Source organism: Melanostigma gelatinosum (genome assembly GCF_949748355.1).
Source record: "Melanostigma gelatinosum genome assembly, chromosome: 11".
Taxonomy (NCBI): domain Eukaryota; kingdom Metazoa; phylum Chordata; class Actinopteri; order Perciformes; family Zoarcidae; genus Melanostigma; species Melanostigma gelatinosum.
This window is the reverse complement of record NC_136644.1, coordinates 9,002,934-9,018,270: the sequence shown is the minus strand read 5'-3', so window position 1 is coordinate 9,018,270 and position 15,337 is coordinate 9,002,934. Positions and strand designations below refer to the sequence as shown.

General features: G+C 42.8%; 2 protein-coding genes across 2 annotated transcripts in view; one reads left to right on the top strand and one right to left on the bottom strand.

Moving 5' to 3' along the window:
- rpl9 (ribosomal protein L9) overlaps nt 1-15,337 on the top strand; it is a 337,328-nt gene that overhangs the window by 227,561 nt on the left and 94,430 nt on the right. The gene's annotated exons all lie outside the window — the stretch shown is intronic.
- zcchc7 (zinc finger, CCHC domain containing 7) overlaps nt 1-15,337 on the bottom strand; it is a 55,772-nt gene that overhangs the window by 15,637 nt on the left and 24,798 nt on the right. The window contains exons 4-7 of the mRNA XM_079279103.1: nt 11,612-11,661; nt 11,279-11,416; nt 10,994-11,164; nt 7,930-7,965 (exon numbers count right to left, since the gene is read on the bottom strand). Coding sequence (XP_079135229.1) covers nt 7,930-7,965; nt 10,994-11,164; nt 11,279-11,416; nt 11,612-11,661 — 395 coding nt within the window. The remainder of the gene's footprint in view (nt 1-7,929; nt 7,966-10,993; nt 11,165-11,278; nt 11,417-11,611; nt 11,662-15,337) is intronic.

The window sequence follows — 15,337 nt, the reverse complement described above, 5'->3', positions numbered from 1 at the left end:
TTACTTTCATGATTGATTAGCGAAGTACAACCGAACGCTGAATAAAACATTTTTAGGCGACCAAAATGTTACAATTTACTTTCATGAAGTAAAAACACGCTTTGAACGAGTTCAAGATGAGAGACGAAAACACAGACGATGCTGTGGCAGAGACCTGTCAATCACAAGGTAGCCCCACCCTTGTCTATTTGACTCTAAATGGACCATAATTTACAAAATGAACATCATGCTGTATTGAAGAAGACTTGAAACTAGAGATTCAGACCATAAACTGTTTACAATGTTTACTGAGGGAATAAATCAAGAGAGAAGTAGAGTCATTTTCTCATAGACTTCGATAGAACCAGAGGAGTCGCCCCCTGATGGGCATTAGAGGGAATGCATATGGATTCACTTCTCATCTTCAAATTGTTTGTTTTGTGTACAGTTCAAAAACAAGATGTAAAACAGAAAAACAGAAAGTAATCCCATTTTAGAAGCTGGTGCAAGCAAATGTTGAGCATTTTTGATTGAAAATTGTTATTTCTGCAGTTTAGTGATTAAAATGAATTGTTTCAGCTCTATTTTATTCGTTTGTTGTTTGAGTTGTGAGTTAAGAGTCCAAAATTACAGTGTACAAGTGTATGAATACCATTAAACTGTCATGAAGTGCCATGCTCTGTACTACTCTTCCTCGCCTGCAGGACTTTGTCTCTTTCATGGCAACTGCTCGTTTTTAATAGATTGAAAACACAAAAAAAGCCACATCCTTTTACAAATGTCCCCTCCCCTGTGTGTCCTGTGCTGTCAGTGTCTCAGTCTGAGGGAGAATAAAGAAGCGAGAGCCTTTTGACGTGACGGAGCTGAGAAGACCGGAGAGTCTGCATACTGTACAATGATGAGACAGCAAAAACAGCTCCCTGAATAGATGTGGATTTAAAGAGGTTTTTGAATTGAGCTCATTCTTGTAAGAGGAATGGAAAAAAAAAAAAGGTCAGCCAGACAGAGGGAAGGACAGAAGAAGTGGAAGAAAGGTCGAAACCGTAAACCTGGGATTTCAAGTTCAGCAGAAAGAACAGAGGAGCTAAGAGCGGTGTTAACTCATTGTTATTGGAATTATGGGTAATTTGTGAGGTTCAACTATTATTTGAGGTTTTGTCAGAAAAGTGTGGGTCTCAACACAGACGTACATGGTCACCACTCACCACAGCCTAAATGACAAACGAGACAGTTTTAGAACAATCGCGTTCCCTGCCACTGCTACATGCATGGTGTAGTTTTGTAAACGTTATTTATTTCTGTATAAATATCATGTGGTGTTTGCTGACTATTTAGTTCTTCCTTTCAGCTGCTGTCTTCTTTTTTTTGTTGCTGTTATTATCATAATTGTATACTAACATATTAGTTGTAGAAAACTAAATACCCACACACTGCCGTCTCATTCCCATTTATTTGTTCTCCGTGGACTGGTTTATATTTTAAGACCACCTGTGGTTGAAACGTTGTCCCATCTATTTAGACGGAACACATATTTTGGGAATAACCGCAGTTTAAAGTTGTTTTTTTGTCTTTGTGCAATTAATTCAAATAAAATGGAATACAAATTTGCCTCAGAGGGACTTATAATCATAATAATATATGTATATATAATACAAGAGCACGTTAAATCCAGAAGTACTGACACTTTAATCTGACACTTTCTAAACTACGCCCCTGCTGATAGATACTCTGAAGAGGGACGTTGGGAGGAGAGAAGTTCTGCCTTATAGCATCCCGTCTTCCGTGTGTGATCAGAGCGCAGTTCTCTGTTTGACCAGTGAGGGGCACTCTAACACAGCATGCTGACAAGGTCCTTCAGCAACAGCCTCACCTGTGGCCACTGCTGCATGAGACCGGATCAGGTCAGGAAAAAGGTGCACTCAACAGCTGTGAATAAATGCTCGAATTATTCCCATTAAAAGTCTGTAGAGAGAAAGTATTTTGGAAACTTATCCAGAAATGTACTTTTCGCTACTTATTTTTCTGTAGCTGGTCTTGTCCTGCAATTACAAGTCAACGATAAAACTTCATCACAAAGATCGTCTACAAAGTGAACATTTATCAAAAACCTGTAATGACTAACATGTCTGTGATTGTTATATAATGTTTCCTGTTTGTATGATACACAAATACATTTGTCTCGGAGCAAAGATAAACCCAATTGCTCTATATTTCCATGTCATTAGTACACAATGGTTGAAATAAATAATTTTCTCATTTAAAACTTCTTCAGTAAAAATTTTTTTTTTTTAAATACAGTTTTCCTTCAATAAAAAAATCTAAAACTACAATCTGGAAAACGTCACCGGCGCACTTCAGACAGAGTTTTGTGTTGTTCCTTAAAATGGTCATGTATTTACACTTTTAAATGCATATATGAACAAATACGTATATAACCTATTACTGATATTACTCTTAACATCCAGGATGTATTTCAGCAAATAAATCAATGAATTAAGATTTCACTAAGGAACAACGGTGATGCATCCTGCAGCCAAGCTCCAGGTGAATATCTGTCCCTTTAAAATGAAATAAAAACTCATAAAAAGTAAATATACAATAATATAATACATGTAATATTGGAGTGGGAGGAGTGTTTATACTATTCATAATCTATTGATGGTAAGTTGTACACTATAGGATGAGTACGTTCAGGCTGCACTGACATCGCAAAGGGGTTTGTTGTGATCAATGAACAACTATCTAGTGCAAGAAAAGGACATGAGCCATTCGAATGAGACTAAACATCCAACATGTTAGCACATAACATGAGCTTTAATTTGAAATGGAAAAAAATCAAGAGGTCTACTGTGTTAAGAAAAGTCATTTATATTCTATGTGTTCTAAAGACATGTAAATGTATTTCCTTTCCTGAAGAGGATTTTAAAAAGGGGCAAACGTCCTAACCTTGGGCGCCAACAAAGGCCTGTGTGAATCGAGCACACGGGAAAAAAAGAACCTCGTGGAGACAAAAAGGTATAAAACATACTAAATGGAAAGGAGAAGAGAAAAAAGCGCAGTGAGGTGAGAAAGAAGGCGTTAAAACGGCTTCATTTCTGTAGTGAACAAAAAAAAAGGTTAGATTGTTTTCCACGAGCAACACACACACCCACACAGACACACGTCCCTGAGGAAAAGATCGATACACACACACACACCACCGTGGGGATAGAATCCGCTCGACACACACACAACCTTGGGGCAGAGGTACCAAAGATCAATAAACACACACACGTACAGGTGTCACCACTGCTATCCAAAGAGCGGCAAATCAATGCTCACACACCGGTATACCTGTACCAATCAGCTGCTGTGTGCTCACACACTCACCCTGCTGTCTCCCTCTCCCTTTTTAATACACTCACCCCTCCTCGTCTCTCTCTCTCTCTCTCTCTCTCTCTCTCTCTCAACGTCACACCTCTCTCCAGCTGTCTCCCCCCCTCCTCTCGCTCTCTCCGTCTCTGGTCCTTACAGAGTAGTAGCATATTTCCAGATGTATACCAATCGTGTTGAATCTAATGCCACAAGGCCTCTTCTCCCGCACGGCAGGTTGATGACTGATTTGGAGTTGACCCACGTTCAGAGTTCTTAAAAATCAAAAGGAGGTAAACTCTCAGTTCTAACGTCCTCGACCGACGCTTCCCGCGGCGGCCTCGGGGTGGCGCTCTGGTCTTGATCCGGCCCAGCAGGGTCCCCTGACAACACTCAGGAGAGGGAAAAGTCACATTGACTTCAAGTGTGTCGTACAATCAGATGCACGCATTTATGCATGATCTCTACGCGCATTAATGCAGCCCCGTGTGCGGACAGCAGGTCGCTCAACTTGAACCGCCCTGCCTGCCTTCGCTGACCGCTCTCCATCCATCCATTCACACCTCACCGTGCTCCTCCCATGTCTGCCCATTTCAAAGTGTCTCTCTTTGCCTTTTGATCATTGGTCAAGAATCTCTCCAAAAAACACTGTTGAGTTCAAATACATCGAGTGGCATACTGTAAAAGACAGAACTGAGCAAAAAGGAAGAAAAAAAAAGAACCCTCGACAATTTTCTATTCTTTTTTTGTTTTCGTCGAGTAGAGATGCTGATCGTTTGCTGAATTTGCTGCTTTTTTTCTCTGTTTTGTTTGATTCTTATTGGATAAATGTGGGATTTAGGAGGGTTTGTTGGACAACACAACCACTTTGAAGACATCACCTTGGATATTAAGAACTGGACATTTTTCACTAATTTCAGACATTTTAAAAGTAAAATGATTCGTTGAAATAAAAATTTAAAAATTAAAATAATCATAATTTCTGTCAGCTTCTCTCTTTGGCGCATTATTTTTGCATTCCCGTTATTGATCGGTTTAATGCACTCAACGTGACATCGCTGCCATTTTCAAAACTGCTCTGATAGCGTTTGAGAACAGAACGATTTTAAGCTTTCCAAAAACACAGACAATTCAAATTGCATTCAGTAATCACTCGCTCAGAGTCAAAGAGCCACGGCTTCTCCAGCCTCCATTTTGCACTGACAAATAAACAATCAGCAGCAATCCAAAGCAGACGAGACATGATGCATGATGGTTTCGGGCTCGTTGAAAGGCATTCTGGGAGATGAGGGAAAGCGCAAACAGCATCAGGCGATGAGGTTGGCTGGCCGAAACACCCATCATGGAAACACATTTTCACCCACTAAGCAAAGAAAACTGATAGAATGCATGAAGATCATGTTTTGGCGTAAACGATATTATGATACTTGGTGAGAAAGGTAAGAAAAAACGCAAAGATGGAGGGAGGGACCCCACTGTGAAGTTGTGGGCAAAAGAAAAGGTCAAACCGGGGTGTCTGTAGGCGTCTGAGTGAAAGCGAAAGAGAGACTGAGGAAGAGCTGCTGGACTTCCTCCAGGCAAATCTTTTCTTGTAAATATTACTCAAACTGTACTGTAAGAAATGTCTTCAAAACCATTACGTCACAGACAAGATGAAAATGTAGTGGATACTTCCCTCTCTCACTCTGGAGTGAGAGATATATATATATATATAGATAGATAGATATACACACACACACACACACACACACATATATATATATATATACACACACACACATATATATATACACATATATATATATATATACACATATATATATACACATATATATACACACACACACACACACACACACACACACACACACACACACACACACACACACACACACACACACACACACACACACACACACACACACACACACACACACACACACACACACACACACACACACACACACACACACACACACCTATCTATCTATATATATATATATATATATATATATATATATATATATATATATATATATATATATATATATATATATATATATATATATATATATATATATATATATATATTAGTAAGAAGTGTGTGTGTGGGGGTATTTGTGTGTGTCCATGTGTGTCAGTATCTTACTTTCTCAGTAAATACCCCGGGGCTTTGTGGTCTATACTGTGTGGTTTGGAGGAGTTTGTTAGTTGAGGGCCAGGTGCAGGCAGACAACACATACACTCAGGGAAGATAAACGGACCCGGCGTACGCGAATGCACGCGCACACAGACGCACACTCGAAACATGCACGCACACACACGCACACACACACGGAGGATAAATGGACCCAGTAGCAGGGAGGTCTGACAGAATGCCTTTTCACACCTGGCTGAGCCCAGCGGAAGGTGACAGAGTCACATCTCCCAAAGCAAACACACACACACACCTTCTCACATTGGGGAGTTCAGGGTCATAAGCAGCATCATGAATAAAATGAGGCTGTCTTAAACAGAAGGAGCCCTGTGTATGCGCGTGTGTTTGTTTGTTTGTTTGTGTCTGCTTGAGCCCCTAAAGCCCCCCCCAGGCCGGTTTGGATCTGTAACGACCTTCTGTTCCCAGTGCTTAAATGGTTTAAATACTTCAATTAGACCTGGGTCACAATCCTCCACCCGTTAAAGCACGCCGTCACACACAAACACACACGAACAAAAAAAAGAAGAAGTGGTTTCATGATCTCGTGAGGCCACTGGATAATTCTTTACCGGCGCTTCTTTTTCGTTGCCACTCTTTTCCTCTCGTCTAAAACCTTGACAACAACACATATAGCATCCCACCAGTGTTAAACCTAACTCCCATCCTCTCTGCCAGCATCTCCCCTGGAACTTCTCTGTCCCGTTCCCCCCTCCTCCTCCTCCTCCTCCCGCCCTCCCTCCCTCCTCCCGCCGTCTCTCCCGCCGTGCTACCCAGCGCTAACGATGCTGCCTTTTCATTAGACAGCCCCTGCTAATTAATCTCCATAGAGGAGAGTGACAGACCTCCCCCAACACACACACACACACACACACACACACACACACAAAGTGCACGCCAAGATATATGCAAACACACACTTCTTCTCCTCCTCTCTCTCACTCCCTCCCTCGTCCCGAGTGGCGTTGGCAGCCCATTTCATGCTTTATCACGTCTTTTAATTGACAAACAAGCTGCTCTTTTCTCTTAGGCTGAGGTCTATATCACCCCCTCGCTCAGATGCACGCACGCACACACACCCACACACACACACACCCACACACATACATAAGGAGCCAAGGAAACTAGTTATCTGTTCAGAATTTGGATAAACGCACACACACAAATGAGCAAAAAGCCTCCCCGCTAACATATGGCCCATGTGATTGTCACACAGTTTTCTACTCTTTGACACATCGTTTGTGCTCTCTTACACACACACGCACACTAAAAGTGAAGTTAAAAAAGTTAAAAGAGGTAAAGGCTCCCATCACTCAGGGCGCTTCCTTAATCTTATGAGATGTTTATTCCCACCAAGGTTCACTCGGCTGCTACAGGGCAACGTCAATACCAATCACAACCGAATTATTGATTTTGAGTGATCGTGTGACACCTTTGCCTTTCGCAAAGCTCATGGACAATACTTTCTTCGGTGTAGCTTCTTCTTTTTTTTTTTTAAACAGCCACACGCGTGAATACAAAGGATGTAGACATTGAGGGATACTGCAGGAGGCAGTTTGGTTTGCCTTTATCGACTCACGCTGTTATTTCTGCTTCTCTTTGTTTTTTGTGTGCAAATGGACCACATCTTCTTTATTTAAACCTTGAGTGAATTAATACAAAGTCCCCTCGCAAATATCGTTGGACATCCTTTTTGGTTGAGGCACATTCTGTGAGATTTAAAATCTTTCTATTCTGATGAGGCAGGTTCTGCATGAAAAAGATTTAGGAAGTGGAAGTGGGGCAGGGTGAGCTTGCTGCTGGCTTAGCCCCCCCCCCCCCCCCCCCCACGTTCTTTTACATTCCTCTGCTTTTAATTGGGACTCAGAACTACTACGTCCGCTGGGATTTGGATACATTATGCACAGGTTGTGTACAAACTCTACATACTGAAAACAAGTAAACTTTGACATAGCGAAGAGTAAACGTCACAGTGTGTTGAATGCATGTGCATCAGTTGCTGTGAATATATAATGAAATACTGGTGGGGTAGCCTAATAGTATTTGTTAAATCTAATAATATTTATTAAATCTGCTCATGTTAGTGCATACCTAAAAAGATTTGACAGATTAAAAGTTACCAAACAACAAATATGTAACATATTTACTGTATATTGTTTTAGGAGATGTTTTAAAACCTCTGCCACCCGTTACATCTCTGTCCACTGTTAACAAGTGTCCAAATACTGAAATACTGCTTTTTTTTTTACTTCCGAAAGGTTTGCGAGAGAACAGAAACGTTGCACCCTATCCTCTGACCAAGCCCCCTGATGAAAAGATGAAGTGTGAAAGCGCCCGGGTGAAAAGCGTGAACAGTGCTAGAGTGGAGTTTGCTGACGGTGCTGGTTTTGTGGTTGGATACTCACCGTGACGTGATACTGTCTCCAGATCTCCGGACAGGTCTGAGGAGAGAGAATAAAACACTTGTTACGGTCGTCACACACACATGAAAGTACCAAGAACAGATATTTTAAAAAGAGGGGAATGAAAATGTCTAAAAGCACCCTGCAGCATGTTTGTGCAACTCTTAGTTGTCAGCGATGCGCATTGGATATTAAAGACGCGATAAATAAGAAACATTTAATGGCATTTGGGCAGATGCTGACGAACAGAGAGAGGGCCAAAGGCAAACTGAAAAGCAGGCCGTGGTACCGTTTGTTCGCCTCTCCCTCTGTCTCCCACTAACCCTTTATCTAACAGATTTCCCCTCTGTGTGTCTCTCTCTAAAGTCAGTCAGTCACTCAGACCGTCAGTCAGTTGTTTTTGTCCCGCTGTGGCTAAAGCATTATCTCCGGGGCTTCGCCACGCTGTTCCTTAAGCATTCCGACATCCTTTCCCAACCGCCGCTGCTTCCCACTGGGAAATTGAAAATGCCGCAGTCGCCGCGGGCAACGAGATGTATCTACTTACACACCTACTGAGAGAGAGAGAGAGAGAGAGAGAGAGAGGGGAAGATTTCATGCCTGTCCTGTGCGGGATGTTTAGTTTTCCCTTGCATACAATAAACAAGTTATTATCAAAAAATGTGCATGATGTGCAAATTCTTGTCAAATTTAAAAAGTGACCATTTGGCCGAACATGTCGTCTTTTTAAGCCCAGTAAAGAACGCTGGGCACTTCTATTCTGGCTTAATCTGAGCAGTTTGGATTTAAATACAGAGATGGACAAATATGAATTTTGATAGCTGAATACTCCTGCACCTCTCATCTAGCTTTATTTTTCTTCAACCCCCCCGCCACCACACCAACTTCCCCTCCGCTTGCTCTCTCCCTCCAGACCGCCGGGGTAGCGTGTTGTTGTCGAGGGCGACAGGCGAGGCGAGCGACACACTCGCGCTCCGTCAACCGTCTGTCTTTAATGAGAGACACAGAAAGGCCCAGGGGACAGAGACCTGACTCTCCTTTCTCTCTCAAACGCGCACACTAACACATACAGTATAATTTGTGTGAGAGAAAAAAAAAGTGATGCGTTCCAAGAAAAGGGTAATTACGAGGACACGCAACTTTGCGCGTCTGTTTGCTGTTGAAAACGATAAGCAAAAGAGGAGGAGAGGAAGAGCGAGATGAGCGTGAATATACGGAGGAAAGAATGGGGGAGAGAGAGGGAGAAAAAGAGAAAATGTGCAGTGTGTGTCCTGGTCTCCCCTCTCCCTCTGGTGTTCACCTGGTTACTCATCCATCACACAGAGCACAGTACATGACTGACTGGCAGAGAGAGAGAGAAAAAGAGGGGGGAGAGAGTGAGGAGGGGAGACAGGCAAGCTCTTACATGCACACAGGGTTTTCCATTCTATGGCATTAGTGTAAATGGGCAAGGTAATGAACGTTGCGGTGGGATAATTGTCATTGATGGTCATTAGATTCACCCTTCACTGCAAACGCGCGCACACACACACACCTGAGTGCGCTCACACACACACGTACAAACACACACACAAACACACGAGCCCACCGCTGGAATATGCAGCATGGCGGAGACATAACTAAGCTGTAATTGCTGAAGTGTATCAATTAATGTGAACAGCGGCGTGTGCTGACCCCTGGTCACTCAAATATCGCAAAGAGAGAAAATGGGGGCGAAAAGAGGGGGGAAATGGAGAGGAAATGAAAGTACATCCCGTATACTTCTGTTGTAAAGGCGATTGATGCTTTGTGAAGTTCACATTCAGCGCTAGCTGTTCTTACTACAAGCCGAAGCCCAAAACACACACGCACCATATCTGTGGCTGTTTAGCTGTCCTCGCTCATTCAGTAGCACGACATTGATTTCATTTTAAGCGTTCTTGCTCCTGAAATCTTTCCCTTTTACTAGAAACAGCATGTCTTCATTTCTTGATTCCGTGTTACTCTTTACATTACTCGTGTAAAGGTTTTTTTAGCCTTATTATGATGTGTTGGATTTCCCTTGCGTCAACTAGACCGCGTGATTCTCAAAGTGGAGTCAGTAGCACTATGACAGGGGGTTGGAGAAATAATTTGCTTTAAAATACTAAAAATGTGCTGTATCATTTAAAAGTGCACATCTACGGATGGGGACGCTTCGTGCCTATAAAACAAGCATTTACAGTATTGCCCATTCATCCCGCCCACGTTAGCTTTGGGCCAATAAAAACTACAGGCATGTGACACATCACGTCGTCATGAATCAGCCACTTGACTCAGGGTGCAACGAACCGGTCATGCTGCTGGCTTAGCTTTGCTAATTAGTCTGCTAGCTAGCTGGTGAGCATGGAGAAATGTTTGAGTCAGTCCGCATCGTCAAGTGCCGCTAAACGCCCAAACTAGCTAAATTGAGAAGACAATACGACAGTTATATTGAGTTTGTTCTTATTGAGAACAGCGAGAATACGTCATGACTAAGGTGTCAGGACTAGCGAACGAAGCCATTAAGGGCCAGGGTAAAGAGACATCATTGAAACTAGAGATTGAGAGCATGAACTCATGTTTACTGAGGGAATAAATCAAGTGAGAAGTGGAGTCATTTTCTCACAGACTTCTACAGTATATGATCAGACTTCTTTTTGCAACCGGAGGAGTCGCCCCCTGATGGCCAGTAGAAAGAATGCAAGTTGAAGACACTTCTGCATTGGCTTCACTTTTCAGAACCGGAGGTTGTTGTTCCCTGTGTTAACCTGATTTAAATAGAATTTTGTATTTTGGTAAGTATTTAGGTGGAAACGTTTTAGGATAGAAATAGTTCCAATGGCATCTGAGAGTACAGATTGCAGTAAGCATAGGCTTAGGTGGAATGCAATAATGAGGGGTCCTCGGAAAATCTTCTCCCCTGTAAGGGTTCCTTAGCCCCAAAAAGTTTGAGAACCTCTGAAATAGACCATATGAGTTGAAGGTTGGGGTTGAACTGGCCTTATCGCCCAACATCAGAGCTTGCCTTCTGACTCCGAACTAAAAAAAAAAAGAATGCCATACTCACGTCGTAGTAGTGCCCCGTCATGCCGCAGCGCTCGCACTCCTTGTACCAGTAACGTTTCTCGCTGCAGGAATTGAAGAGGTGTCCCGGCAGGCCGCAGTTGTTGCAGTGCTTATTGGGACAACCAACGGCCATGTGGCCTGGATTGCCACAAAGAAAGCAGGGTGCTAACTTCTGCACCACACACACACACACACACACACACATAACACGGTTAGTAGTTTTACCTACTTGTACTCGTCAGTGTGTATAAGCTGTACATGCTGCTGTGCACTGAGTGGAACTGACTTTGGACTCGGGGCAGTTCTTGGAGAGATGTCCGTTCTTGTTGCAGTTTCTACACTGGACGTTCTTGTTGGTGTAGTATCTGTTTGACATCCGCTGCGCCGTCATCCTCACACCCTTGTCTCTGTTGTAGATCCGTGCCTGAATCACACACAGTTGATGCATCATTTACACATTTATTGTTTTGTGTCCATCAGGTTGTTGTTTTTTTACAGGAAACTGCTGCCTTTTAGGCCACAAGGACAAACTATTTTGTAGAAAAATACCTCAGAAGACAAGAGTGACTGAATGTCAAGATACGCATCACATACTGAAAAGCTAATAATGTCCACCAACCTCTTTGTCCTTGGCAGAAACCAACCAGCCACTTTCTTCTTCTTCATCACCTGGCAGGACAGAAACATGTATTTTAAAACACTGAAAATTGAATTGACGAAGTTAAGAATCTTATTTTCAACCGCGCATTTTAAATAAAGTGGATTACTTTAATTCACCTAGTGCAGGGGTCGGCAACCTTTTCTATCCAAAGAGCCATTTTGCCCTATTTTCCACCAAATACAATTTGTCTGGAGCCGCAAAAGCTATTTGATATCACAGCTTATAAAGTTGTATATATAGTTACATGATATAAACAAAAACGATAGTTTGTTATATTTATGAAAATATAGAACAAGAATAAAGACAATTCTTGACATTTTTTTTGCAATTTTACCTGATATAACAATATCAAGCTCTTATGAAGAGGAGTTTTCTGCAGCAGCTGAGTAATCGCTCTTTGTCGCTCATCTCCAGCGTGACACTTTTCAGCACATGCTGTGTGCTTGTTCTGGAAGCATACAGGTAAGCCAGCATCGTTTGCAGTGAAAGCAAATGAATACGTCCACGCAGAGTTAAACTCTCTATTTTCCTCCGTGACTTTTCTTTATTTGGATATATCCATTGATGTTTACTGAGGGCGGGGGTCTGAAAATCATGATTAGTGACCTGCTGGGAAAAGCGCTTGACAGAGGTAGAGGATTTAACTGCCTGTGGGAATAATTAACATAAGATTCTGTTCATTCTTGCTTATAAATTATATTCTCTCTGAACACGTTTCTCTTTTTGGAGAGCGGCATGTGAGATAATTTATTCGATCAGCGCAATTTCCCTGCTCTTCTTTCTATTTCCTTGTCTCTCCCCCGTGTGTCATGGTGTGTGTAAACCTTGGTCGAATCAGGAAACTTGTCAGAATACCCATGTTGGCTGAGCTGCATCACGTGATGTGATTTGCAATGCATTGGTTGGTGTGTTTCCTGCACAGCCGAACAAGTGCCGTAACGGCTGAATAAGAGGCGCCGGTTAATGTTTCAATTTGGTGCCCAATATATATAATTCCGAATTATCTATCGTTTTTAGTTCCTGGGTCCGGATCCGGTGCGCCAGTTGGGGACCTCAGGGAGCCGCAACAGAGAGGCTCGCGAGCCGCAGGTTGCCGACCCCTGACCTAGTGTGTCATTTTGATCGCCGTCTTTAAAGCAAACATTACTACATTTTTTTCTGTTTGGAAAAACACAGCTTTCATGAAAAGGAAATCTTTAACCTAATTGATGATGTCTATCAACAACACAAAAATACCATACAATAAATCAAAAAAAATGGAAGATTTAAAGAGGGATTGTAGTTAGGTTTCATTCACAATTCACAAGAAACAAGGATTTGTTGGGAAATTATTTGTCACACATTTATTGCAGCCTAAAATAAAATGTGTCTTTTGGCCTTCAACCGTTCTTTTCTTGCTCAAACGATATGACAAGAATTGGAACCAGGATTCAATAAGAACCAAGGCTGATGAATTCAAGACAATATCCAACCCTAATAAGAACTCTAAACCCTGAGGAGCAACTTCAGCTTCCTGTAAGAGAAGGACAGACACAGACACACACACACACACACACACACACACAGAAACTGACACAGTGGCAGCCCAGCACATCTGTACGAGTGGCACTAACAGCGCCCTGAGGGACGCCGCTGTACTCTCCTCAGGCCCACAGAACTGTAACTGACATCCAGAAATCGCAACACAAACACACACGGAAAAACACACACGGGCATGTGTACTCGGCATTAAATTACATGCTGATAGTAACGACTCACGCCCGCTCGTCGACCCCAGCAACGAGCTGGTTGACAGTCTTTAGCCTCTTTAGCCTTTAGACAAACATGCAGCCTTGAGCTCTCTCTCTCTCCTTACCCCCCCCCCCCCTATCCCTCTCTCTCTCCCCTTACCCCCCCCCCCCCTATCCCTCTCTCTCTCCTCCCCGGGTGTGCGGCTGCAGAGGGAGGTTATCACTTCTCTTCCCCCGTCAAACAAATTAAAATGGCTGCTGTTTGGATGGGGCTTCTTTCTGCAACGACCTTCACCTACAAAAAAAAAAAACACACACGCGCGCAGACTCGACGTCGTCCTCATCAAGGCAAAAGAGCGCAACTCCAATTCGGATGATTTTAACATCAATTTCAGCTTTGGGTTGATTAATTTGGGCTGATGGAAGCAAATATATATCAGTTAAATGGTGACTAGCTTGAACCAAAGCAGTTTTTCACAGCTGAAATGTACACACACACACACACACACTAGAAACCATACAACACAAAGTATATCGTGTTTTTAAGTATTTTCCAAAGAAAAATCATCAGTATCTACACCGCCAAAGGTTTAAAACAGTCCGCCAACACCTGAATTGATGAGGCCATCATGTGACACTAAATTTGAATTTGGTCCAAATAGGAACTATGTTGGACTATTTTACTTTAAGGTGAGTTACAACTTTAGGATGTGTCACATTTTACTCCCGGCTCTTGAAAGGACTGGGTGGTGACAAAGTCAGTCGATTCAATATTTTTAACTGCAAAGCAGTGTGTAGTGACTAACTTCAAACCAAACAGCGACAAGATAAAAGCAATTTAAAAACAACAAAAGAAGCTGTAGTTTAAGTGCCCTCAAACATTTTGAAAGAGGGGCAACAAGGAAGCACCATCAGAAAATAAAAGCATTTAAGTGGTCTTATGGTTATTTTCATCCTGACTTCCTGATTATAGTTGTCTTGTCTGCAAATATCAAAATAATGGAAAATGTCCACTGCAGTTTCACAGCCCAAAGTGACATCTTAAAATGACAAACACTTTAAATTTACGATCATATAAAACAGAAAAAAACAGCAAATCGTCACACAGGAGAAGCTGGAACAGGCACGTGTTTGGCCTTTTTGCTTGAAAGATGACAACACGTGTGTTGTTTTTGACAGTGTTGCTCTAGTTACGTTAGTTTTTGTTAGTTTGGTGCAGAGACATGAACGGGGAACCTCTGCAGAGCTCACCTACTGTGAACAGACTGGGGGGCCTCTGTGTGACGTGTGTGTGTGCGCGTTTGTGAAAGTAGTCTGTGTTACACAACAACCAGAGCCCAGTCAATGGGCAGCTTGAAGAAAAGGCAGGGGGTGAAAGGTGTGTATGTGTGTGTAGAAGTGCGTCTAAGCGTGTGTGTGTGTGTGTGTGAGTAGGCGTTAGTGACTCGACGAAAGTCATTCCCAAAGCGTCTCCCGGGGGGACTCCCCAAATAAAGAGCAGGAAGCTTTCCCTTAATCTAAGGGCCCCCCATCTCACCAACACACATGGATAAAGGTTGAAGCTCTTTGTCACGGCCGAGGAATCAAACACATGGATGGGGGGGAAGAGGAAAGGGTGGGTGAGGGGGGACTGTTGTCTGTACACTGGGTGAAAATATGCTAATCAACCTTGAGGCCCTGCTCAAAATCAAAACCACCAGAGCTGCTCGTTTTTATCGCGGCCCAAACTGATCTGAAGGAGTCTGGAGCCGAATAAGCAGATGGCAGCGGCTTCACCGAGCAGCTGAACGGACCCGAGAGAGAGAGAGGCCTCCGCCATGTCGGCTGCAACTGTTCAAAATCAACTGATCTAATGCGGAAGCCGTCTCAACAGTCCCACGATCCTAAAAGAAAGAGAAATGCACGGAGGGGTCTGAAGGAAAACGAGTCTTGAAACACCTCCACACGCATTCAA